Source organism: Cygnus olor, chromosome 20 (genome assembly GCF_009769625.2).
Source record: "Cygnus olor isolate bCygOlo1 chromosome 20, bCygOlo1.pri.v2, whole genome shotgun sequence".
Classification (NCBI taxonomy): Eukaryota; Metazoa; Chordata; class Aves; order Anseriformes; family Anatidae; genus Cygnus; species Cygnus olor.
Window position 1 is genome coordinate 1,464,106 of NC_049188.1, and position 26,870 is coordinate 1,490,975.

At 44.1% G+C, this 26,870-nt stretch overlaps 1 protein-coding gene across 4 annotated transcripts in view; it reads right to left on the minus strand.

Annotated features, from left to right (window-relative positions):
* GALNT17 (polypeptide N-acetylgalactosaminyltransferase 17) overlaps positions 1 to 26,870 on the minus strand; it is a 207,540-nt gene that overhangs the window by 86,843 nt on the left and 93,827 nt on the right. The window contains exon 1 of one of the 4 annotated variants that reach the window (XM_040532505.1): positions 15,101 to 15,348. The exons of 2 other annotated variants lie outside the window; for them this stretch is intronic. In XM_040532505.1, coding sequence (XP_040388439.1) covers positions 15,101 to 15,333 — 233 coding nt within the window. In that variant the 5' untranslated portion in view covers positions 15,334 to 15,348. Of the gene's footprint in view, positions 1 to 10,236; positions 10,260 to 15,100; positions 15,349 to 26,870 lie in introns of those variants that run through there. One more of the 4 variants, XM_040532506.1, reaches the window with a different exon arrangement.

The following is a 26,870-nucleotide window of genomic DNA, read 5'->3' on the forward strand; positions in this document are numbered from 1 at the left end:
GCCAGTGCACATCATCAGCCAGCTTGCACTCTCTGGCTGCTGATAATTAGGCAACTGTGCAAATGGGGATGAATGGGCTTAGCCATGTGTACAGTCAGCATCAGCCCAAGAAGAATTGGACCTGATGAAGAGCCAGGATTTCACTTGTACACGTAACTCAAAATGCCACAGGAGCTCATTTGAAACCAGCATCCTCAGGAAGCAAAGGAACACAGGTCCTTTTTCCCCTTCAAAGTGTCATCCGGAGGAATAAAACGTCATTCACTGACTACACACAGCCAAACTGGAGAAGTCAGCATAAATGTTAATTTAGCTGCCCTTGCAGATGTTTTCTTGCAATTTGCAACCACTTTGGCAATGAGGTTCCCAAGACTGAAAGGAAGGCCAAGGAAGGCTGGCTCCTCTCCCCTGGGCCCCTCACCGAGGCTGCAGGGGACTCCGTCGCTGCAGACGCACACCGCAACGCACACAAAAGCACAGCACCCACCACGGTGCAGGATGGGAAGAAGGGTATTTGAGGTGGTCGGTCTTTAAGCTGTGCAATGCAGTTTTGTAGCTTGATGTATACAAATGCATTTGGGAGCAGAAAGGGAGCTGCTCATGTTTTCTGGAGAATGGTGAATTTTTTACACATGGAACCCTAAGTGCTTTGCCATTCGTGTTTTGCTAACAAAGCCTTTGTCCCACACCACAATGTTCCCAGCAGAAAGGCTGATTCTTTCATTTGTGTTTTGCCTAAAAGTTAAGCAGCACCAGATTCCTTGGCGGACAGGATCTGCAGTTTGCCCTGGCAGACCTCCAGCATGCTGCAGGTTTTAAACAAATCAAGACTTTGTGATTGAATCCATGGTCTGGAAAAAAACAGAGGGAGTCAATGCCAGTGTCTGAACTCCTAGAAAAGAAGCCAGGAAGGAACCTTTGTCAGCAGATTGTCTGAGGAATCCTGCAAATCCAAGATGAATCCAACCAAAGATTGTTGAACCCTGTTGAAGAGTTGCAATGAGTTCGTGCCGTAACAACATGCTCCACGCATTCTGATCCATGCTGCTGAGTCTTGGAAAGCCATGTATGAAGTTAAGCTGCATTTTGTAAAGCGTCTTTGCAGAGACTTCTTGTTTGTGCAAAATTATCAGTGGGAAGGAAAAAAAAAAAAAAAAGATAAAGGCATGTGCTAGGAATGACTGCCACTTTTATTACATGGAGAAACAGTTATGCCCTCTCCTTACAGAGTGTCACATGCCAGATGAGAGAAAAGCACTTTCAGTCCATTTTTGGTTTTAATCAGAAAATAAAACAAAACAAACAAACAACAACAACAACAAAAATGCACTGATTTTAGCATTCTGTGTAAAAAGCAGAGAAAAGCAAAGGAAGCAAGAGAAGTTTTAACCCCTTGGCTGCCAGACCCTTTTCTTTACCAGGTGCAGAAGGAGGCTGCTGCAGTGCTGGGTGGTCAGTCAGAAATGGGGAGCGAACAGCAAAAACAAACTCTTCTGAAGCAGTGGGGTAACCTGTACATAACCTACAGGGGACATGATGTAATGAAAAGGTTCATAGTCTGTACGTGAAAACTATCTGAACACTTCAGCATTGGTGCTACACTGAAGAACCTCTTCACCAATATCTCACTTTACCATACCCACTTTAATTAAGAGGTGAAAATCTGACATTTTAACATATGACAGACTAAATTGGGGACGGCAGGCTCTCGCTGAAGAATTGAATCTGAATTAAGAAAAGCATATTGATGGTTCATGATGTATTTTAGAGATTTTTGCCTAGCAATTTTCAAAAAGTAGAAGAACATTGCCATATGAAACACTGCATGGTGTATACACTTTTAAAATTACTCCTTTATGCTTCTAGATGTGCCACATTAACAGAAGAAGCAGGAGTACAGCAAAAGACACTGGAAACAAAGTGTCCTGCTGGCAGCCGTTTCAAAGTGTATCTCCCAAATTGCAATAAAAACAACACAAAAAACATGCTCTCAACTAACATTAGCATTTAGAAATTTAGTTTGGCAAATTTTGCTCTTTATCTTGCACGCAGTACCTACTTTAGTAATATGTTTTCAATGAAAAGCTGACAGCAAACGAAGCTCAGAGTACGTATTTTCTACAGGATCAGTCCTTTGAGCAAAACCCTAAGCACGTCCTTGGCATCAACCATGAGTAGCTCCAACAGCTTCAGATCCCTGATGTTCCACGTTTCACTCTTACCCTGATCCAGAGCCTCAGCTTTTCACTGAGGCCAGAACAGCTCTTTATAGCTAATACTCATTAAACTGCTTCCATCCACCTGAAGGTTTGTAAAAACAAACTCTTAGGGGGTGGGAGTTAAGAGAGAAGGTGAACGCATGTGCAGAGCTTCACTTCTGCAAAAATCCCAACAGTGCCACAAGATTTCAGCCCTAAATCTGGAGCCTGTGAGAACTTCCTCTATAACTCAATAATCCAGGTAACCAGAAAGAGAAGGAAAGAAAGTGCAGGACGAGGAATTATGAGAGCACAGCACTTGCTATCAGAGAGGTGCTATGATGCCAGGAGAAGGTCTGAGCTGCCTACAAAGAGCCAAATAAAAGCAGCTTAGAGAAGGATGATCTGGCTTCTTAGATATGGTTAAAACCAGAAGCCCATTTCCCTCTTCCCTTGGCTCTCCTCCATACTTGAAAATACAACAAGCAAAAAAATAAGCAGATGGCTGGTGCCACGCTGCGGCTGTCGCAACCTCTGCCTTAATCATTTCCCTGCACAAAAACCACATCTGCGCCTGTGGGACACAGCGGTTCTGCCCTGAAGCGGCTGCAGAAGCTCCTGACACTATTTGTGACTGGGGCGATTTATTCTGGAGCTATTCTTTGGTTCCCTTGCTGGCTGTGAAGAGTTACAGGGCAGAGAGAAAGCTTGAAGTCATCTTAAAAAAATCAAATCACCCCCCCGAAATGCCAAATCCACAAAGCGTATGCCCATTGCTCTGTGCAAGCAGCTGAGTTTCCATCTTGTCTCTCCCTGGTGGTTTGCTGGACTAATAGAGCTGCAGATGGGGCAGAATCTTCCCTCACACTCACAGAAGCTTCCCAACAAATTTTTTTTGTACAATAATTTTATCAAAAAAGCTCAATTGATCAACGTATCAATGAAAACCTCCTGTCCATTGCTCGCAGCAAACTAGCCTGGTCATGCACATGCGTGCAGAGAGATCACAGGCAAATCAAGGATTTTACCCCACATCTCACCTTCCAGAACTAAAATGAAAAATCCAGCTCTCGGTTTAAATACAGCTTTTGCTGCTCTTTTGGCTTTCCGAGTGCCCCAGTGTCTCCAGGGCTGCTTTTGAACCGCACTGAGAAGATACAAGGGCCAAAACTCAGCAGCATTAGCCTGGGATTTAGAGCATCTGTGTAGTTGTTTTTTCTCCCCATTAATTTAATTTGACAGAAAATAGCAGGAAGGCTTCTGGCTCCCGTGTGGGTAAAGTGGATAAACAGCAGGAATTTTAAGGGAAGCTGAAACTAAACAGAAAAGGGAGGCCAGTGCCCTGGCGAACAGCCCTTTGTGCCTCCTAACAAAGCAGAGCCTCCTTATCCCCATCCAACTCTATGTGCCCTGCATGTTATAATGAGACTATTTTCATGCCTACCACTCACCTCTTCCAACTTACCCTTTTATTTGATTTAGACCATTCTGATTGGAAAAATAACACAGGGCACTCTCCAAGGAAGGTCGTCTACCACAACGGACTCTGCAGGAGGACAGGCAGCGCTACATCGCTGCCCAACCGCCCCCAGCTCCACCCAAGCCAGAATCAAGAGCAGCAAATCCTAATCCAGCTGCTTCAGAAAAAAAAAATGCAATAGTAAATAATTCCTTAATGGGAAAATATTTCTGTAGCTTTGTAGTCAGAACTGCATGAATTTAGCACCACAACTACTCTTACAGAGGAACACTTAAAACCTTGTTTGTTATTTTTCTGAACACTTTGCAGTGTGGGCAGAGATGCTGTACAAACTGCAGCAGGTGACACACAAGGCAGAGCATCTTATTTGGTGCAGGTATTCTTAATTACAATAAGACACGTTTAAGCAACGGTTGCTGACAACACCTGATTTACACCCTGAGGAGCAGCAGCAAATACAAGACCAACGTAAACATCTCTGACCTCTCAGCACTGTATTTGAGCACAAAATTTTCCAAGCCCCAAGGATCCTTTATTTCTTTAGAAATATCTCTGCGAAACAGAAATGCATACAGACTTGACAGAGGCTGGAGGTCTAATCTCAATCCTGTTTTGGAAGCTCGCTGCCTCCAAGAGGGGAAGGGGCAACAGGAATTTCTCCGCTGACTGAAGCCGAACATAGGTGTTGTAACTCCAACATATGCCAATGCAACCAGGCAAGTCAAGCTTTTCCTCCTGCACAGCACATCCCAACGCAGAGCCCTTGACACAACAAATAACATAAATCATAACACTCATCATAACACTCCCCCCAGCCCCTCCAACAATTGGAAAACCTTGGCTCAAGAGGAGACAGTTTTGCAATTGGCTTGCACAGGGGAAAGGGTTTTAGCCACCATCATCAGGATTTTGACAGTGGTCTGGTACCTTCATCCAAAAGCTAAGCCCCCTGTGTCTGTCCCCACCTCTTTCAGCAACAGCAGGTTTTAATTAAAGCAGAAACATGTAACACAACTTCGTGTTCTCAGTTACACCAACCCAGCAAACCTCCAGCACAACCAAGTGAATGGCTCTGGATCGAGCCCAGTTGAAGCGAGATCAGAGCGTGGCCAATCAGCTATATAAGGAACACATCAATTAAGCACCAGCTGCTTCACCATTTTGTGTAGTTTTATCAGCCGCCCACTTGGCCAATATAAACAATCAACAAGACAGTTCTATGGGAAATGGCAAATAGTCTGTGGCTAAAAGAGGATGATGCGTTTTGAGAAGAAGCCAAAACAAATCTCTCACTGACCTCCTAAGCCTTGATCTTAAGAGACTAACCACACTGAGTCAAACAACACAGATCTGCAGAGACCCAAATGTCTCTGGGTCTACTGGGATCTTTGGTGGCTTTGTGAGAAGGTAGCATCTAGAGATATTCTACAAAACCCTCAACCAGCTATTTATCAGAACAGTTTAGTTTTACTTCACCCACTGCAATAATAACCACTTGCCTGCAGCTCTATAATCTGTCTAAAAGTATCTTCACCTAGAAACAAACACCTTCTACATAAAATCAATAGCTAAAGGCAAGTAACATGGTCTTCATAGACAGAGATGGGCAACCCTTTTCGCAAAAGACTTTAATCCAAAAATATATTCAGTTCAACCAAATACCTACACCAAGAGCTACCTGCTTGGGGACTCTCACAAGCACCATGTAGTGGCTTAGCACAGATTAGAAAGAAAATGAGGGCTGGAGAGAGGACTGCCTTTGAGATTGGATTATTTTACCCCACAGTGGGGAGAATAATTCACTAGGGAGATAACCTACACAGAGGCACCCAGGATTCTGCATCCCGACCGTCCTTCCTGAGACGGCATTTTCAGAGCGCCAGCCTGGGCTCAGTGCACCAACCAGCACATGGCTGGCTGAGCTCAGGGGACAGGCACTACAAGCCACCACACTTGGTGAGCAATCCCAGAGCCAGCCCTCAGACTTACATGTAACCCAAAAGCGCCTGAGCACTTGTTCCATCTCAACCCAAAGCGGCTGCTGGCAGAACGTGGCTGCTTCTGGGACACAGCTGTGACACGGCTGCTCTGGGGAAAGACCCAGCACTTACCTCAAGCTGCCGCCAGCCCTGCAGTAAGCGGCTTCAGGTAAACCAGATCATGGACCAAAGCATCCCGAAAAGTTTCAGTCTCTACTTCAAGTATCTTTCTTTTTAAAGGATCTTAGTATTGAGCGCTGACACATACTTACCTCCACGCAAATACTACCTTGCGATACAACTACAGACATTGTTTTATTTTTTAAAATATTTTCATTTACATAAAGATGGAATGCACTGTAATACAGCACTTCAAAAAATAAGACTAGTAGTATAAGAGGTCTTTCCATCCACAAAAGAGTAGAAGAAAGGGACCCGAGAACAGCATTTATAATACCAGCATATATTTGAAGCCCACTTTTAGTAAAATTTGTATAAGGATACACCTAGAAGCTTTGAATGGTAAAAATGGCACTTGTGCTTTCGGAAGATAACATCCTGCTGGACAGATGAGCGCGCGCTCCCTCCACTTCACTGTTCCACATCTGCACTGCATCTCCTATGCCCAGGAAAGGGATTTAAAATTACTTGGAAATTTTTGTGGAACATGAATACTGCCAGAAAATTACTAACACTTCATGTTATTTCTTCCACCACCATGTCAGTTTTGCATTCCCAAGCAACAAAGAAAAAAAGGAAAAATTGGTAAGTACAATGCTCCAAAGTGAACTGGAAGACTAAAAGTTCCAGTAGGGAAGAGTTTACCTGCTATTTTTTACAGAGGAGAGATTACAAGGCAGAAATGTAGTAAAGGGAACTACAAAAAGAAAATGTTATCAGAAATGTAAGTGATGCTGGGCATGCGGTGCTACACAAGACATGGAAATGCTGAACATTCAGCATGTCTGAAGCATAGGTCCAGTGGCCCATTTTCAACATAGGCACAAACTGATGCTAAATCTGGCATCACTCGTAGCACAAGGTGGGAGAAGAAGAACCTGCTGGGCTTGCCTTCCGCACTCATTTTTTCACAGGCACCTGCTGTCACCCACTGGCAGAGGCAGGACACTGAGCTGGATGGAATTTTCATTATATTAAATACGATTATTCTTACAAAACTCCATAGATAGGAAAATGAATTGCCTGAACTATTTTTAGCTGTAGTAGTTCTCACATGATCTTCAATGCCTCAACAATCAATACATTCCTTATTACAACACGTCATAAAGAGACAGAGGGAACATATATTCCAATATTGTTTTCTTGGAAAGGAACTTCCCTTCAGTCTTCATTAAATGCAACATTTTAGCAAAAAACCTGGCATCAAATTTTTGACTTCTGGCATTTCCAACCAGCACAAGATTTCTGTGCTACTCCATGCATGAGTGAACTAAAAAGAAAGCACATTTCAGATGAATTGGCAATCTGCACAAGGAATTTCATAACCGTTCATGAGATTTATTCAGAAGTGCAACGCTATCCCAATGACACACATTATTTCTGCTTTCCTTTGATACCATTTCCCATTACGTGTGAATTAACACAGCAGCAATAACTCCAGCGTGCTAGTTAAAAGCTAGATAATGTCCAGAACTTGAGCTTAACTAGGCAAAATTTTCAAAATAATTCAGCTTGACTGAACGCCCCCATCTGAGGCAGCCTGTATCCAGAGTCACATAGATGCAACACATTTACATATTTGGAAAAGAGTCCACCATTCCCCCTGCCATCGCAGAATCACATAAAGACAAACCAGACTTGAGTCCCGGGATTAACAGGAAATATTATTCAAGTATGGGCAACTGCCAGCATGACTATATAAAACCGCCTGCTCCAGACATTTGACCTAAAAATCACATCTGCCTTCTTAGCAGATATATACAGTACACTGCGTTTGTGGGACCAAAAATTTCATGCTTGCCACACTGTGCTTGGAACAGATGCTTGACAAAACTCCAGGGATATAAATAGGGCAATCATTTACTAAGGCCATATGTTGGAAGCATGTAAGATGTACTTGCTTAACTGAAAAGCCTTCAAATAATGGTAATGATAATAATAGGATTGAGCAGATCTCAGATCTAATCTCAGATTCTTTGGAGCTTTTTGATTTGGAGCATTATTTGCTAGAAACTCAAATAACCTCTAAATAACATTCTTCTGTCCCACCTCTGATAAACATCTGTGTTACTGATGGGCAGCTGTGGGGGCTGACAGAGGGCCCAGAGGTCCCCGAGGAGAAGGGGCCTTGGAAACAACCCTCGTGTGATCCTAGCAGCACAGACATCCTCACTGCATAGGACGGTCTCAGACTGATTGAAGACTCTGCAAACACAGCCCCAAGTACCTCTGACCACCCCCCCCCCAAAACCTCTTGCTTTTTAACACCAAGGAGACTTCCCCAGCAAATTCCACGCCTGGTGGAGCAGAGGTTGTGGAGAAGACCTGCTAACAGCATCGCATGCCTGCAAGGCACTTACCAAGACGATGGAGCCAGGCTCTTTCACTCCACCTCCCAAAGCCTGACACTGGAAGTTACCGTGATTAAATACGCAGCTCTACAAAGAGCTCCATCTAGATACTGCTTGCTAATGCAACAGGACGTGTTACAGACAGATTTCTTTGTTATTTCCTGGGTAGAAACCCCTTCCCCTTCAGTAGCCTTCATATTTTGATGCTTCTAATTTCACTGTTACGTTTTTTGGAACATTAAATATTTCCTGGTTTGGTTTTTTAATATATGGGAAATTATGCGCGCCATATGCGAGGGGGAGCAAAATGCGCTGACTGCGCAAGTGGGTGGAAAAGTCCGGGGGGGATAGCAGCAGAAGGAAGGGAAGACACTGCATTATATATTAGTGTTTCAAAGTTGCTGAGCAAAGGAGGAAGGTTATGGTAGCCAGGTTTGAGATACACCCTTCCTCCATCACTCTAGTCCCCAACGGCAAAGGAGAGAGAAGTGCAAGCCTGATGCCAAAATGTGAAACATATGGTGAATAATTCAGAACTCATCCATTTTTCTGATGAAATTTCAGGAAAGAGATAGATACATCAGTATTTGACTGATACTTATTACTGCTGAAAGGGACAAATACTGCAAGGTGCCCGTTATGAGCAACCTTTGTGAGACCCGTCCACAGAGCTGAGTCTCACAGGTGAGGAGGATGCTCAGTTCCTTTTGTCCATCAGCATCCCAGCTCAACTGCTGGGAGAGTTTAGCTCTCTTTGCTCTTGTCAAGATGCATTTTCAACTTCACTGCCTCACTTATTTCCCTCTCTTGTTTCAGAGGCTGAATATTCAGCAGCATGCACAGAAAGACTCACGTTGGGTGAGAACATGTTCGTTTTGGTAAGAAAACAACAGGATACAGCCTGAAACTTCAGAGCAGGAGTAGTTGCCTATAGAGGATTTGGTCACCGAAACTGTCAGTGCTCCCAGACAAACCCACCAAACACTTGGCCTTCATGAACTGCTGCAAATGTTCTCATTTACAGCGAACGGATTATTGTATTTCACAAAGTTTTAGTTCACAATGAATAGTAATTGTATCCTAAAACCTCAGCTGACGCATTGAAGCAAGTCATTTAGTGCTTAGAGGTCTTCAGAACCAAAAGCCAATCTTCAAAGGCGACCTAGATGCCTAGAATCCTGAATATCATCAATTTGGGGCAGATCCCTTCCTTTCTCTTACTGCTATGATGAATAAGGAAAATGGTTCTGCAATGCCATTAGCCTTCCCAATTTTGCAGGAAAGGTTCAGTGTTAACAGCGAGGCATTACCACCATAAGGTAACTAAGCTGGTCAACTGTTTATTCTCACCAATGCAGCTCTTTCACTGAAGTATGTTAAGGGATACCAGTAGCAAGCTGGATTTCCAGGTTTCTTCCCTGCTGATTTTTTTTGTGCTTTTGGGGTTGGGCCCTGATAAAACAAATGCAACAGCCACCTTACCCAGTTCTGCAGCCAGGAACCTCCCAAAAGCTTGCAGTGGTGACAGCAAGGCCACCTGTGTCCTTAGGGCCAAGGAAATCTCCCAGACATGGGACCCCCACATTCACCTCATCCTCCCAAGCCCTTCAAAACCACTCTTAAATCCTAAAGTGGTGTTCATCCAAGGGCTGGTCCTAGGTGTGCTGGGGTCAACTCCACACCTGTGACTTTTGAGCCATTACAGGCTTATCCCACCCACAATCTACAGTTAGTAATTAGAAGGACATTTATTCCAAAACTGTCCTGAAGACAGAAGCTTTCCAGAAAGGCAGCATTGTTTTTCTCCATCTTCCCAAAGGCATGCTATGTTTGTGGCTGTCCCAACAGCCTTGATCTGAATGAAATCAATACAAACTCTCTGCACTTGGCCACAACTTCTTAACACCTCTCCCCTCCACAAGTGGACACCAGTAGTGACCTGGGGACAAAGGATGTAAAACACCACCCTTCTTGTGTGCCTTGCCTGTGCATTTACGTGTGTTTCACAGCCAGCTGCTGCCAGATGAGAAAAATGACCCGCCTGTTACCTCTGCATCTCCTCTGCTAGCAGCAGTGCAGACTTCAGCTCTGTGAAACCACCTATGGGATCCCTGGGCTGGCTCAGGGCACGACGGCCCCAGGGAACCGGCCCCAGAATGAGAGGGATGTTCTTATTTGTGAAGTCACACCAGAAGTGGTGGGGTCAGCCCAGGAAAGTGTCATCACTTACTGGTGGTCCCACACATTTTTGGGCTATCCAGCTCCTGCCTGCATCACCATGCAGTACTGCTAGGAAGACACATCATGCCCTGGCAGGTTTTTCATGGAATGACATATAACACAATGCACTTTTTCCCAACACGATCATTTGTTTTCTGTCTCCTACTGTGCACACACTGCCTTGCAAAAGAGCTTAGTTTAGACAGATACAGTAAATAAATGTGCTGAGAGATTATATAAATTAGTGTTTTGACCCCAGGGTACAAGCCCCTGACTCTGTTCCTGTCTTCCTTACAGCCTGATGTGTGGCCTTGGGCGAGCCACTTATGCTTCCTATGCTTCACTCTACCTGTGCACACCCTTCTCTAGCTATTCAGTCTTCAAGGCTTTGCAACAAGGATCACAGCTGCCACGTTTTTGGTCCATGCCTATTAAAAGCTTAATCTTGTTTGCCATCTCTATGACAATTACTGTGATACAGAGAAAAAGCACCCACCATAGTTTCAACAGGTCAAGGAAAGAATGACCAGGCCATGCATTATAAATAAGAGTTAACTCTGAAAACCTCTCCCCACCCCCAGAGGGGGAAAAAAAAATATATCTCATTGACCAGAATGAGATTCAGTTCGTCAAGCTGATTATAAAGGCTTGCAGTTCCATCCGTAAATTAAACTGACGTGGTCACAGCCGATATGATACTTTTATGAACCATCTGCTACTGGCTTAAATTTGCTGTTAGATGCGGTTAACGTTTGCAGTTATTAAACTTTGTCATTTTAAGACAGTTTCATGTTATTATAAATTAATTTTAGCTCGTATGACTCATACTGCTGTTACCAGGATACTTCTTTGAGACAGAAAAGATAGCCCAACCAGTCCCTCAGCATCCTACTGCCTCCATCCTCTTCCACCTTGTTCTCCATCACACCTAACAGCAAACAGGTTTTACCATCTGCTGGTTAAACCTAATAAGCCAGACCCTGGGGTGGAAAAACCCCTTTTTCACCAGCTAGAAATCTAACACATGGTGTTTTCCACAAAGATCACTTACAGCAGCTAATACTTTGCATGACTTTTGAAAGAGTGTTTGCAATTAATTACTATTCCCTTGCCTTTTTTGCCTCTCCCACTAAGAGACCAGAAAGAAAATCTCTCCTTCATAAACCACAGGACACAAACCAAGCAGGATATTTAATGGGCCACTGTAGTTATATACAGGGAAGATTCTTCTTTTCAGGGAACATCCTTGATGTTGGATGTTAATGAGAGAAAATCTTTCTGAGCGGAAGAGCTCTTCAGAGATTTTAAATATCTCTATTTCTTGGGATTTTAGAACTCAATCAACATTTTGCATCTACAAGGGATGAAAGAAGAACTCTTGGGAGCTCTGCAATCCGAATTCCAGCTTCCTGCTACTGTGCCCTGTTCTCTTAGAAATATTTCTGTAGGGCAACCACAGGGACAAAATGCAGGTGGTGCTGCAATTCATGATCCAAATTCTCTGTCATACTTTAGCAACACAATCTTTTGCACTCACAAAGGATGTCACACTGACTTTCCTCAGCTGCCTTTCCTACACACAACAGAGTAAAGTGGGGCAATGCAGCATCCTTCACCTTTATCATCTGGATGGAAACGAGAACAGAATGGCCATTCAATTTTTAGGCTGCAGGATGAGGATGGTGATCATCTTGTTGAAGCCACCTCCCAAATATGGAGTCATTAGAAAAAGAGAGCTAAAAAAAAAAAAACACCATTCTGCAGGGGAATTAATAAGCTGCACAATAATACAAGTTCACAGCTGGAATTAAGCTTGTCATATGGAAGACCTTCAGAATTAGTTTTTGAAGTTTAACCTGAAACGCAACACTGGGGATTATTTCTCATTGTTTCTCCCCTGCATCCTGCAGGGAACAAGGGTAGAGTCCAGATCATAACATCCAGGTGTGGGAAAGGGTTGTGTTGAGGAGTCTCTTCACACGGGGCACTCTACAGGCCTTCCAGTGCTGGGTGGTGCAGGCAGCTGGCACAGTCAGGGTACGCACAGCGATTCTCCCCTTCCAGCTAACTTCACTAGCTGATTAACTTGAAGGTAAGCTCTGCCCTACTTCCCAGCACCACAGCACGGGCACAGACCTGCACCAGAAATCGGAACCCACGCAGTTGGCAATGCCACCACCTGGACTTGCGCCCCAGCGACGTTATTGTCCTATTGTTATAGCAGCACGTGCAGTAGCCTGCCACCACACCAAGTGTGCCTCCATGGTTTATCGCACGGACACACGTGTCCACTCCATCCCTGCCCTGAGATCAGGTCACACATCCCACCGCTGGCTCTGGAGCTGATGAGCTCCATGGCTCCATGCTAAACCCATTGCAGAGTTTTCAGCTGGCTCTAAGCACAAAAAGAGCAAACTTGCCCCTGCCCACCGCACTGGCCGTGTTTCTCCAAATTAGTGGGACAGCTCTTGGCACCCAAATCCATGGTGTATCATTAGCCGAGGGGTAACTTTAAACAAAAAGGCTAAAGCAAAGTGCTTTCAGAGGACAAGCATGCTGCTGCTCAGAGCAAGGCCCAGAACTCTTGTTTATTCTAAGCCACAAATCACAAGAGGCTGCTCAGGGGAAAAAAAAAAAAAAATAAATAAATAAAAAATAAATGAAGGTTATTTTCCATTTGCTTGTACACAGCAAGAAAGATAATGCCAGTTTGCTTTAGAATAAAAATGCCACTAGTTATTTATCCAGGTGAAGAATTAGGTATACTGCACTAGCTAGCAAAAGCTCAATGAAAAAGTAAATCCTTAGGATGGAGTGCACGGGGCAAAAAAAGATTAATTGATTTGTGACTACAAGGAGGTTTATTCAGAACCATATTTATCACTACAGTGGTTTTGAATTCAGTAGAATCTCTACTCAATTTTCTTCTGCAGCCTTTCTTTGCTGCTAAAGGAAATATATCAGCAAGAAAAGACAAATGACACTTAATTTTTAGGAGCATCACTTTGCTTCAGAAAATAAAGTAGGCTCCAGAGCTGCAGTTCTAGGATATCTGCCCACCATTCACACCCAGGTGGGATTAGGCAAAAACTGAGCATTTTTCAGCTGACTAAAATGAGAGCATCATCACTATGGTGGAGGAAATGAAGATTTATGTTCTGATTTTACTCACTTTTACCTCACAGTGTTGAGGTTGATGAGTTGCTTGGAGTGGAAGATTGAAGAAAAAAGGAGAGATGTGCATGCTCTCTGCACTAGCTCCAACTTTTGCAGCAAGAGTGTCTATAAGCCAGGAGACAAGCTGTACCCACAGATTTTGCAGACTTCAACTCAAAGGCACAGTTGAGATGCTGTCTGGGGGCTGTGCTACGCCACAGGGTCTCACCCTGCTGAGAAGTGACTGAAATTTCAACAAAACAGACACTTCAAAAGACAAACATGCAATATTCCACTGCCAGTTGTATTACTGATAGAAAACACACCAATTTATCCTGCTTGTAGTTCAGCACCTGTTCACAGACTTCAGCACTGTTCCTTCTACTCCTCTTGCTCCAGAACAAGCAACCAGCACATGCCTTGAAAGCCACTTTGCAAGCACATTTGAACCGTGGGGTTGTTACACCCGTACCACAGACAAACTGTGATGCCAGAAAGAGAAAGAGCTAACCCAAACCAGGCACAACCAGAGCTGTTGAACCCTGCTGGATTCTGGCCTACAATCTTCTGATTTTCTGTCTTTCCAACAAATTTTTGCTTCAAGTATGCATTTGCTTGTATTTAGCCACTATGGCAAATGGGACTGCTTTAAAATATAGAGAGATTTCAACACTATACAGACAAGTTAATCATTTATTTCTTTGCTTCTTATTTCAGAAGCCTGAATTACACCATAATTACCTGAAGAGAGGCTATAAAGACCCAAGCTGTTTGTCCAGCAGTCTTACTCATTTTTGCATGGTAAAGAAATTATCCCGCCCTCCCCCCCCAAGTCAGAAAAATAAGAAAAATACCCTTGAGTGCTTCATCCCATTTTACAATATGTGATGTGCTAGTTCACACAACAGTGAACATTTTAATTCCCAATTAAAGGATTAGATCAAACAATAATTCCGGACCATTTGGCATCCTGCAAGCTACTTGGAAAGAAACAGGCACATTTCTGCAACTGCAAGAAACTCACCTGAGGTTTCCTTCATGGGCTGAAAGAGAACACAGGCTAAAGCAATAAAAAACAAGCAGAAAGAAAGTGGGCTGCCAAAGGCTTGGAAGGCCTAAACTGTGGGAAATGGCAATACCTTGCACAGGAGCTGACTTTCTCAAGAGCACACATAGACGACAACCCAAACTCAAGGCCATGCAAGCAAAGAACAGATGAAGTTACAGGTCTTCTCAGCCAAATAAATCTTTACAAATAAAGAACATGTTGCACAGTTTGAAAGCAACACCTTTGGCTCGGTGCATCATGAGGGCCGGACGATGGCAGGAGCCGGCACTTGTGCCCCAAGGGCCTGCAGAAGAGGCCCTGCTCATCGCCGCGGCCAGGCGGCCCTGCTGCCAGGCCTTCGTCTATCTCCTTGCCTCAAGGCAGGGCCCGAGGGTGGCACCAGCTGGAAGGAGATGGGATGAGGAAGTTGCGAAGCCCTCCTTCAGCTTCCCTCTCGCAACAAAGCAGTTACAACTCAAAACGTTTACCTATTAAGCTGTCCCTGCACGGTCCCAGACGTGTCTTGCTGCAAACATTTGAAGACATTTCTCCTTAATTCCTGGTCTTCCCTGCGCCTTCTGGAAAATGAGCCATGACACACGAGGCATTTGTGATGCACTGCAACTATGACACTGGTTGTATTTCCATGGCAACTCTCCCCCGCTCCCCTCAACTTATAGATATGCATTCCCTGCAGAGTTCGGCTGCAGCCACAGATCATTATATTTAATCTGAACAAGTCTGTACCTGAGTTGACTTCTATTTCGTGAAACTGCATAAGAAATTAAATTTCACTCACTATTTACTTCTCTTATATCCCAGCGTCATTACTTGCCGCGCTGTGCTGTTACTTGTTGGCATTTTGCATCACTACATAATGATCCAATATCAGATAATGTTAAGATGCAAAAAAACACTCAAAACACCAGACAGCAATTTTCTGCTCAGTTTCCCAATTTAACCTGAATTGATACTACATTGTAAGTTTGGATGAGGTTCAGGGACTACTCTAATTATAATAGCATCTTGGGCAGCAGCAGTCACTTGCATCCTGCCTTTTTGATACTGGCCTTGATAGTGCAATTAAGAGGCAAAAGGGAGAGCTCGTTTCCAAGATTTGTCCTAATGAAGAGTAAGAGGCCCCAGTGCTAAACCTTGTCATTTTATCAGATTGCTGCCTCCAGCCCAATATAGCCCTGAACTCCAATCAAATTCATTACATTTTATCAATATCTGCTTCAAACGGACATGTTTAGCTTCCTCTTCCAAGACTAAAACACAGTTTGATCATAAGCACACCTGGCAGGATGCAACATTCACTGTCTCTTTGCACCTCCTGCAAAGCTTATTCAGCTTACAAATTGAAAAATGTTTTTTCCTCTCTCCCAATCGCTAGCACTGCAGATCTCTTCTGGTTGAGTCAGTTCTTTTCTCTTCCATCCCCAGAGGCCACCAAGAAGAGACACTCAGCAGGTTACACATGATGGCAGCAACCCAGCACGCCTTGCTGGATTCACCTCCTTGCCCCAAGGATACCAGGAGACAACAGCAAAGTGCACGGATGTAACCAAAAGAAGTTTTTTTCCTGCTGTCAGACCACAGAACCAGACGGAGAACGTACCCACCCTGCTGGGCATTACCCCTCAGCACGGGGAGCTTCTTCCTCCCGCATTGCTGAGAGCTCTGCCTATTGAGGAGCAGGTAGGATTTTCCTAGCCAAGCACAGCTTTCTCCACTCCCCATTAACCCTTTTTTTCCCCTTAAAATGTAGCTCAGAAAATAGCAAAGTGCTGTAGTTGAAGCCCATATCCCTGCGCACCAAGCACGCACACAGCCCTGCTGCTTATACGGGGCTGGATTCAAATGTTACTTAGATTACACCTCACATGGTGCCTGGTAACAACTCAGGGTAAACATTTCCTGAAGGAAACATGGAATTATTTTCCTCCTCTTTGGAAAGCCACTGTAAAGAGCTGCCTTACGTAGAAATGGCCAAATGAAAGATGAGAGCAGGTAGGGGCTGGCGCATAGGAAGATAACATATTCGAAACAGAATGATTTAACATTTTATGCAGCCTTCGTCTGAACTCAGCTGGCGTCCATTTCTGTATCTGCAATAACCCTTTTTATTTGATACCTGCAGACAGTAGTTTCCGCATTTTAGCCAAGCCTATAAAGATAACAGAAAATACACCAATCGCACTCAGTTATAACTGGCCATTTTGCAGCAATGAAGCCTAAACGAGATAGATTCCAGGATGAAACAAAAATGAAATAAAACCAGGATTTGCTAGTCTAAGATACGTTATTTCTTTGATGCTATCAAGAGACACTTCTTACATCTCTCTCCAGAAACAGTTCTCCATGTTCACAGAAGATGCAAGTGACAGGCAAAAACAAATCCATTTGGAAAACACATAACTTTAAATTGATGTATTCAAACAAACCCCGCAACGTTATTTTGTCATATGTCATCCTCAAGCAAGGCAACACATGGCAATGTACGGTTAGGACTATTGCCCATGCAGACACGACTTTGTGTTCCAGTCGTTTATCAGATACAAGGCGATCTGAGAGTTTGAATCATGAATGTCCCCATCACAAGTGCAGTCAAGTGCCAAACCCCAACCAGCACACGGGACCGTATTTAGATTTTAAGCAGTCACACACACACACACCACATATTACCAATTACTGAGGACAGTCAAGAAAAACTCTTTTGGAAGGGGAAAGCAATATTTTAGCATTTGCTTTTATTCTGCACTAGATACAATGGGATTTTTATTTTATTTTTTACTACTGGCAGGGAGGAAAAGGACCAAAAGATGACCCTAACCTACAGCACACATGCTGGGTATCTTCCTGTTCAGAATATTCAGCCAAGACATCAAAAAGTCAAAGCAGCAGCTGAATCCAGGGCTTCCCTGCCAGGGGTGTGCGTCCTCACCACAGCAGCAGGGTTATTGCATTTTGCTTTCAACCCCTTCTCATGTTTGATAAATTATACAGATTAGAAGAGCTTTAACCAAAAGGCCTGGAAGCGTATCCCAAAACGCTAAACAGTAACCTAGGACTGCACAGGCTTTGGTTTCCCATTTTCCAGGTCAGTGCTCTGAACTAAACCAGGCTGCGTCTTGCTGCCAGTTAGGACATGTCACACAGCTCTCAAAAAACAAAACCAGAAGCCCCAGGCAGGTCTGGCCACGACTGCTACAGCGCCACCACAATCTCATTTTTGAAAAAATGGCAAAAAGAAGGAACTCAATGCAATCCTTTCCCACCTGCGCTCCAGAGGAGCTCTCCTGGGTCCCACTTCAAGTGCTGAGGGTAAGTGCATCACCAACTCCTTGATGGGGCACCAAATCTGGGTTTCCAACTTCAGCTCCTTTTTTGTTTCATCTCTGCAGTTTGCCTTTAATAAATCATTTTCCTTTAAAATAAACTGCTCCATTGCGGTGTTCACTCATGCACAGGAAATTAAAACATGTTATAAAAGTAATTTATGCACCCCGTTGGCTGCAGTGCCTGTGGAATATGCCTCCCTGGACACACACAGAAAGCATTTGCACATGTTTGATCTGAGTTTTGCTAAACAGTGCTAGAAATAGCTGAAAAGTTTTTCACTATTTTTTCCTTCCCCCCAGGTGAAAAATTTCATCAAAATGGACATTTGCACCAGGCAGGGTGGGGGAGGTACCACTAAATACGCCACCCCTGAAGAATCACGACGTTTTCATTTTTAAATAACAAGGGTGCAGATCAGTTCAAATTCTTTTCATTAGGAGTTGTCATATTGTTCTTGCTTTCTCTGAAAAAAAATCACAGGAGAAAAATAATTCCCAACCAGTTTTAATTTTAATTGATTCATATTCAATCCAATGAGGTCATGCATGTTTAATTATCATCATCTTTATTACAGATGGAAAATCAACTTCCTCTGATGTTGCTATGCTAATTATCATCTCATTTGTTCAGCAACGGCATCTAGACAACTGATCGAGATTATGGCAAACAAATAGCAAAAAGACCCATACAGAAGCCACTGTAAACAGTGGTCAAGGTTCAGCAAAGTAGTTCACCAAGTAGCTCACATTTAGCACCGTTTAAACACTCCTGTTTAAGCTCTTTGAGTTAGGAGCATGCTTGAGTATTTTGCTACATCACACTTTCAGTAAATGAAAGAAGACAAGTGGGAGGAAAAAATCATCACATTCATTTAACCGACAGGAATGGAGGTGCAGAGTAATTAAAGATGAGCCTTTCAAGGGATAAAATGTTTCTGAAAGGCAATACTGTTAAAAACATCTCTTGGACTAGACTGATTGTGAGGAATAAAGCATTCTTGGATAGATTTTTATAAATCCCCTACAGCACCAGTACATCACCAGGCACCTATATATACCTTTGCCAATTTGTCCCCTGCGACTGTTCAGTTGCCAAGTTGCCTGTTGGTGGTAAGTTTTCTTCCAAACGATGTTGTCATTCAACACCCTTTAAAAGGCAGCTATGGGGACAGAGATGCAAGTAAACAAAATCAACCAAAAAACTGCCAACTGAAAACGTTTCACTTCTTTTGCCTTATAAAGAAGATAGGTAAACTCAATGTTAATTCTGCTCCAAGCAAGCGTAATTCTTCTACATCCAAATAAACTGTGGCATCTCGGAGTACAGTTATAGCACATTAGTGCAATGATGCGCATGACCCAAAATAAGAATATGAGGACCAGGAGACTGCTCTCCAAAGCAGCTGGGTGTACATATCTTTGAAATGGTTATTAAGTTCATTTAAGTACCAAATTAAGCAAAGAGTGGGAGGAAAGACTGATGAAATTATAATCTGATCTCCTGATCCAAGTTTAACCTTGGCTTGCGGCACTGCCTGGTTTTATACTTATTTTTAATTTAGTAATGCTGTGATGATTTATTTCTATGTTAAAGCACAAAAAGAAGCTACTGTATAAAAAGAAAATGCTCCCTCGCAGTTAAAAATGAACCCATTTCACTAGGCATGCAGGAATTTCTTGACTAAGCTAACCATAAATCAGCAAGGGAAAGACTGCTCACTGGAAAAAAAAAAAAAAAAAAAAAACAGTTATGCTGCATTGTCTTTCTGCAAGGCTATTTCTTGCTAAAATGGAGAGTGTACCTCTGTTGTACAGCCCCAATAACTAACAGGCCTGCAAAGCTCCTCAGTTTATGTCAAGACCTCTGCAACAATCTCGACGCAATAAGTATTTCACCACACAGAGCATTAAGTCCCTTCTGATCGCCGCTTTGGTGTCGCAGGCCTGAAGAGGCCATCAGCCTTGTGCCAGTCCAGTAAAACTACCAATCCTTTATTATACTTGTCTTCATGAATACCCACGTGAGTTTCCTTGGCAATACCTACATGTGCCCATCCCCAAATCAGCTGGAACAATCAACTGTGGCTAGCAGCAAGCCAGCCATCTGCTTCCCCAATCTCCTCACTTCCGTTCCTAAAGTAAATGGAATCTCTCCTCTCCCTCCACTTTCCACTTATTTTTAGCCCATCCTTCAGTCAGAGCTCAATTCCCCAAAAGTACGCAGGACTGCATATTGCGTGCTTCCCTCTCTCCTTACAGCTGCATTTTCCTCCAGCAGCAATATTACAGCAGAAACATTACGGTTGTTGACCAGCAGCCAGAGAGCTTTACAATACAAAGAGAACAAAATAGCATTTAGATGCGACAGACCTAAATCCAGAAACTCACTCAGATGAAGGTGAAATACCGTCACCAAACCTTGTGATCTCAAAGAAAAACAGATTTTTTTTCCTCTTGGAAGCGGTGACCAGACTCACAACTGCCCACATCTAAGTGCAGATGCCTACGGACAAACGGCAAGGACAAAACCCATTGCTCATGCAGTTTCTTTTTTCTTTATACTTTCAACCTGCTTCTGAGATGAAACTCACACAGCTGTCAACCGAACCAAAAAGACAGGATTAAACACGGGTGACGTAACATTAGTAAGCGTTCGTGTCCCTTTCCTTTACCAAGAAGCAAAGGAAATGCAATAACACATCCTAAGTCATTGTGAAAGTCGCGGCTGTACTGAGAAGAGAGAAAAATCCTCGGGGGAACTGCTCTGGGCCACCTCATGCTCTGTTTTAAACCAAATTATCACCTGCTTTTCAGGCTGATGTAATTAACACTATAATGGCACCACTCACTTACAACCAACCATCTGATCCCTCTGCAGTCAGAGCAGTCTCGAACGACGCCGTTATGCTGTGTGCATCGCTCTCCCCGAACAGCCTCGCATCAAACCCTGTCGTCTCCTCTCTTCCAGTGCAAGAAGCCCACTGACTGGGCACAGAGGAACTTTTTGATTTCCTAGGAAGAAAACCTGAACTGCATCCCCAAGGCCCTTCTCAGTGTCAGCCTTTGTGCCTGTCTCTTTGGCCACAACCATCCTCATCACATTTTAAGGTCCAGCTCCAGTCCCACTCAGGGCTGCCACTGGCTTCAACATCCCAAGCAGCCCGTGCCCAGAGCCTGCAGCTCTCCCACTCTTTTGTTTTTCTGCTTACTGAAAGTTTGCACTGCGAGGAATTCAAGACACTGCTTTTTGGCACCCAGCCTTGCCATGCTTAAAGAAAAATTTCTGTCATTACAATAGCAAAAGAAAAACAAACCACACTTATTTCCCCTAAAAAGAAGAAGCCAGAAACACTAAATCACGTGGTTGTTAAACCCCACGTGGAAACAGAGAGTTTATGGAGAATCTCTGCCGAGCTCTCAGAAACCTGTCAGCTGCTCTTTTCTCCCAGGGCTGAACTTGACAAGAACATCTACGCTAAACCGGGAGCGCAAGAGAAGGCAATTATAAGGTGCACATCTGTGAAAATGATTGACGGTTTTTCTAATTGCAAAGAAAAATAGAGCAGTGGTGTCGGCAGCAGCGACAGTAACAGAATGGACTATTGCCTCTGCTGACATCAATCTAACACTTAGCAGAGGAAAGACCTCTTTCAGAACATCTCCAAGCAGCGACTTGGGGAAGAATTTACAAGGACTGTCGCATGTGAGCTTTCCTATCTCTAGGAAGCGAGGAACCTCTCGGGGCCGATCCTGACAGCAGGCCACGATGCCCCCATCCTGCAGGGCAGAAGCCTCCTCCAGCCCACTTCTCCCATCGGGCAGACGGGCTGGCTGCAGCCACAAAACTTCGAGGTCTTCAGGCACCATGAAAAACCACCAACAGCTGTTTGCTAAACACTTGTTTTTCTTCCTTCTTGATTTATTTTTTCCTGAAAGGAAATCATATACACAGAAAGGACAAGGAAATAGAAGGACGTGCTACACTGAGATTTGAGCAGTGATGCTTTGCTATTGGCTTGTGCTGGGCTAACAGAGACCCCGCAGCAGATTATCATTCCTGCCTCCATGCCCGTAACGTTAAAGACAAGGCTGAAGAATGGTGGGGACAGGCTGCAGGGCCACTACTCCAGGGCAGACAAGCCCAGAGCAAAGCCCTGCCTCCAGCCGTCCCTATGGGCACCCCATTTCTTTGCTTCAACACAGCGGGTTTGAACTAGTTTCAAAAAAAAAGAAAAAAAGAAAAAAAAAGAGGTGAGCTCACCCAGGCATTAATCAGAGCAAAGCGAGCGCTTGTCAGATCAAGCTAAGAACACCTCCAGCCTGACTGCTCATTAGCAAGTACCCACTCGTCTTCTAAGGATCACAGCAGCTACAAGACAATTGGGATCTGAGAAAGGTGTTCATTAAACACCAAGGTGCCCAGCATAGAAAAAATAGGCTTCCTCAGCCATCATATCATGGGAAAGGCTTGGCCACAGAGCTAATCAGAGCAAAACCCTGCTCCCAGCCTCCCATATCCCTCAAGGAGCATTTTGCTCTCCCCAGATCATCTTGGGACTGGAAGCAAAGCAGGTTTCCAACTTGTGGACCCCAAAAATCTTAATGAGCAGTGAGGACTTCCACCACCACATCCTCCCTCCACGTGGGACTGAAATACATGAGCTGAAGCAGGGGCTGCTCCCCATGCTGGGGGAAGCACGGGCAGTGACAACCCGGAGCCTCACCAGATCCTTTAGGATCAGCTCAGCTGATGTTCTTCCAGAAAGCTTCTACAGACACTGCTCTGCTATAGCTGTTGCTGTGCTGAAGGGCTCTACAACCCAGCAGTGCTTCTGCAGGCAGCAGGCTGTCACTACTTGCAGTAATTTAGAGGTGTTGATGAAAGCCGCATTCTGGAGCCTCAAAAGAAAAAAAAAAAAAAAAAGGCAACTAAAACATGTTTGAAAGTGTTTTTATTTCCATACGAATGCAAAAATTTTCAGCAATAACATTGTCTGCCAGTCCTCAGCCTGTTCTTTGAAGGAGCCCAACGTACATAACCCACAACTCCATCAAGCACCACAGCCCCCTGCCTGGCTGCAGAAGGCAGCAAAGATCAACTTTTCAATTCTTCCCTGAAGACCAGGGTGGGTGCACCTCTGTGTCTGGGGATGGGAGACCACCACCCCAGAGTCCCTTGCCTCCACAAAACAAACAGCCTCTTCTCAAAGCCTGAAATACTCTTCACGATTCCAACCTCCAGTGCTTGGTTTGAAGTTTGCATTTCTCTGATGTGTCGCTGTCTGTGAAAAGCGACGGGGACGTGGGGGCTGTGTTCTGGAGACAAGCTGTCTCCTTCAAAGCGTGGTGTTCCTCCATCCACAGGACGTGTGCCCACAGCCCACCGTGAAGAACAGCAATGCTTACTAAAAACTAAACCTGTACCTAACTAACAGTGCTCTCAAACCTACTGCTTGATCTGGGCTTGAATCGATTGTAAAACAAATCCTCCCAGGAAAAGTCTTCAGAGTAAGCAGCAGGAGAGAGCCGGCGGCTGGGACATCCATCACGCATGCTGGGCTGCCTGTGGAGTCACTCCTCTGCTGCCACCAAATCACCCCCTAACTACAGACACACTCTGCCACCTCATCCACTCCCTTGCTCTCTAGGTAACTTTTACCTTATCAGACGTCCTTCCACATCACCGCTATCCTCAGGTCCCCACGACGTTCGTTGGCCACTCACCCATGCCACAACCGGTAGGCAGCGGGCAAGGGGCTGCTGCCCTGCGCGGGGAGGTTTGTGCCCTTGGTCCTGCCCCGCTGCAAAGCCAAACAACACCACAGCCTGAACAGCAATGCTAGCTCTGACCTCTCCAAGAAGCTAAAATAAATCAAATTGAAAGGCCAGAATTATTAAAAAAAATAAATAAATAAATCAGAAAACCCCATACAGGCAGGCTCAGCAGTGACCTGAACAAGTGACAGCAGCAATGCCACCAGGAATTACCAAAGCCACCCTTCCCTGGCATTTTCCTCTTGCAAGTTTCCACAGCTGTGTTTGTGCTCTGGAAAGCGGGAAGGAAGAGCGGCTACAGCTGTCCCAGCTCACCAGCCAGCATGGAAATCAGGCACTTGCAAACGCCACAGATGGCCAGACCGAGCACGCCGAGATGAGGCTGCAGCCCTCTGTGCCGTGCCTGCTAACGCGGGTCTAGTGAACAACCCCCAGGATACGTTCTGGCCATTAAACATGCAATGCCCACCCTGCTGCCTGCACCCATGTGTACATGGTTTGCAAGCACTGGGAAGGAGCCGTAACCTCGAGGTTTCATTTGGGCTCCCCAGCACAGCCCACCAGCAGGGTGGTGCTCTGGGAGGCAGAATTTTGAAAAGCCTCCAGAGCTCCCAAGCGGAGGCAGCTGGGAGCTCGCCGGCATCAAACACTCATTGCTCCAACCGATGGGTATGATAATAGGGATCTATTTTTCCTTTAATTTAAACTATGCCTATTTATGTGCCACTGACTGAAGAGGACAGAGAATTAAAGTGCACATGAAAGAAAATCATAGCCCTCAGCACTTGCTCTCAAACACTCTTTTAAGTTTGTTTGATGAAGGGCTGCTATGTTTTGTCACTGAGCACAATTTCCTCGATTATCACTTCTTTGTTTTGAATACCCACCTCAGAAGTCATTAAATACTTGCTTCTTAATGAGAAAAGATTGGTTTTAGACAATAAATCACTTAAATGCCATCTGCTAAAGAAAAAAGAAATTCAAAGAGCCAAATTCCCCCAACTCCTTTTTGCGTATTTTCCCCTCAGTTTCAGATTTAGAGAGAAAAGACGTTTGTATAATCCATCAACAGCAGCTTTCTCGTAGGGGAAGTGTGAACAGACCACAGAAAAGGCTCCACTTGGCTTTGACTTGCAAAACCACTTCATGGACTGCTTTGAAACAATTCAGCCAGCGGGATATGAGCACTGTATATTGGTGTTGCCCCAGATTGTTTTGTTTTTATTCATAAGATTATTTCGGTGAAAGCAGGCTGACTGAAGCCTAATTTTACTAGCAATTGTTAAATAATTCAATACCCATCTTTTCTGTCTCTTTAATGCCTCTGAAAAATCAAAACCCTTCACAAATTAAAGGCCAAATCCTGTTTACTCTTTCCTTTTCTAAAGCAACTTTGACATCAATAAAGGCTGTTTTTTGTAACTAGGGCTCAGATTAGAAGTTCTGTCAGTGCAAGTATTTATTTATTTTTAAATCAGAAGCATGCTTTTTCTTTTTTCCTCCTTTTAATCAAAACACTTCTCTTATATAAAGCCTTAAAAACACAAAGGCAAATTCTTCCAGCATGGCTAGCCACCTTTCCTCATGGAAATGACTTATATTAGCATTTTATATCAATAAATGATGACTCCCTTCAGGAGGGAGGATTTGCTCTCCCACCCTCTGCTCACCTCTGCAAAGGACAATCCTGGAGGCTAATTGTCCCTGACCCAGTTATAAAGGCACTTTAGGAAAATTCCCTGTTGACTTTGGTGCCCAAAGAAGGTCTTGAAGCTTTACCTGCAAGACGCCTTCAGTTTAGCAGAGTGGTGGTTTCAGTGAAAACAAGCCCCCACTTAAACCTGCACCAAGCTGGCCTGAAGGCTTGGGACTAGAGAGAGGGCTCTCCTCCACCCCAGGAGAAACCCAGCCTCCTCCAGAGCAGCAATCAGCACCCAAACCCCGTTACCTAAAAGTGCACAAAAAAACCCACTTCTGGATGGTCACTTGGCCAAACCGGCCAAGCATGAGCCTACTCAGGTCCATGCATCAAGACTGTGTCACAACACACTGCTGTCTACAGTGACAACGTTGGCCACGATGCTCAGATGCTGCAGAAACATTGATCCTTTCCTCCAGAAGCTTTTCTCTAATTTATAGAAAATTTGCATAGCTTGTGGGGTCCGCTCCCAAACCCTGGTGTTAGGTGGGAACCTCGCCATCCCTGCCAGTGGGGTTTGGATCAAGCCCAGCTCCTGGCTGCGGCCAACAGTTGCAATCAAGGACAGTTTTTCAAAAATCATAAATGTTCTGAAATTAGATGTGGCACTAACAAACATGTACAGCTGGTCATCACATGGGCTACCGTTAGCCATCTACATATGTTTAAACTTCGGGTGCAGGAGCTTTATAGTCTTTCAAGCAGTGACATAAATCTGTTCATCTTGTAAAACCTGACACTATTAGAAATCATTAGACACCCTTCTTTTATGCTTTGTACTAAATTATGTAATGGTAAAAATGACCAGACAGAGAATTCATCATAAAAAGGCATGATATAAAAAGGCAATCTGAGCTTCGAACCATCCAAAGCTCATGGCAGGTTTCTCACACCACAGGGAATCTCTGTGAAGTCTGAGAGCTTAAAATTAGCACTCTGGTGAAAGTCACTTTGTGCAGTGAGTTGGGGTTCACTTCTCCCCAATACATTTAAAGACAAAATCAGGAAAGTCAATTAGACCTTTTTTTTTTTTTTTCCCCTCTGTGGCTTCAAATCATCACCAAAAACCTCATAACTAAAGGCAAGCCCACACTGATAAAACTAAAAAGGTTTCTGTAAAACTACTTTTGAAGCTGGTAAAATGCTTGATGGTTGTAATTTAATCCAGAGATGGATGACAAAGTTTATTGAGATCAGGATTCTAACCTAAACCTTCTCTCTCCCAGAATATAGGTCCAAGCAAGACTGCCCCAAATTAAATAGTGATGAAAAAAAATCCCTTTATGTCTTCTGGTAGGCTGTTTACAAGTTGTCAGAGGCCTCTGTTCTGACCTGAGCCAGTCAGGAGCGGCCTTAATTTTAAGAGTGATATACCTGGAAGCACGAGTCTCCAGCAAGCACACCAAAGACAGCTGGGGTTTGATTTATTCAGATGTTTAC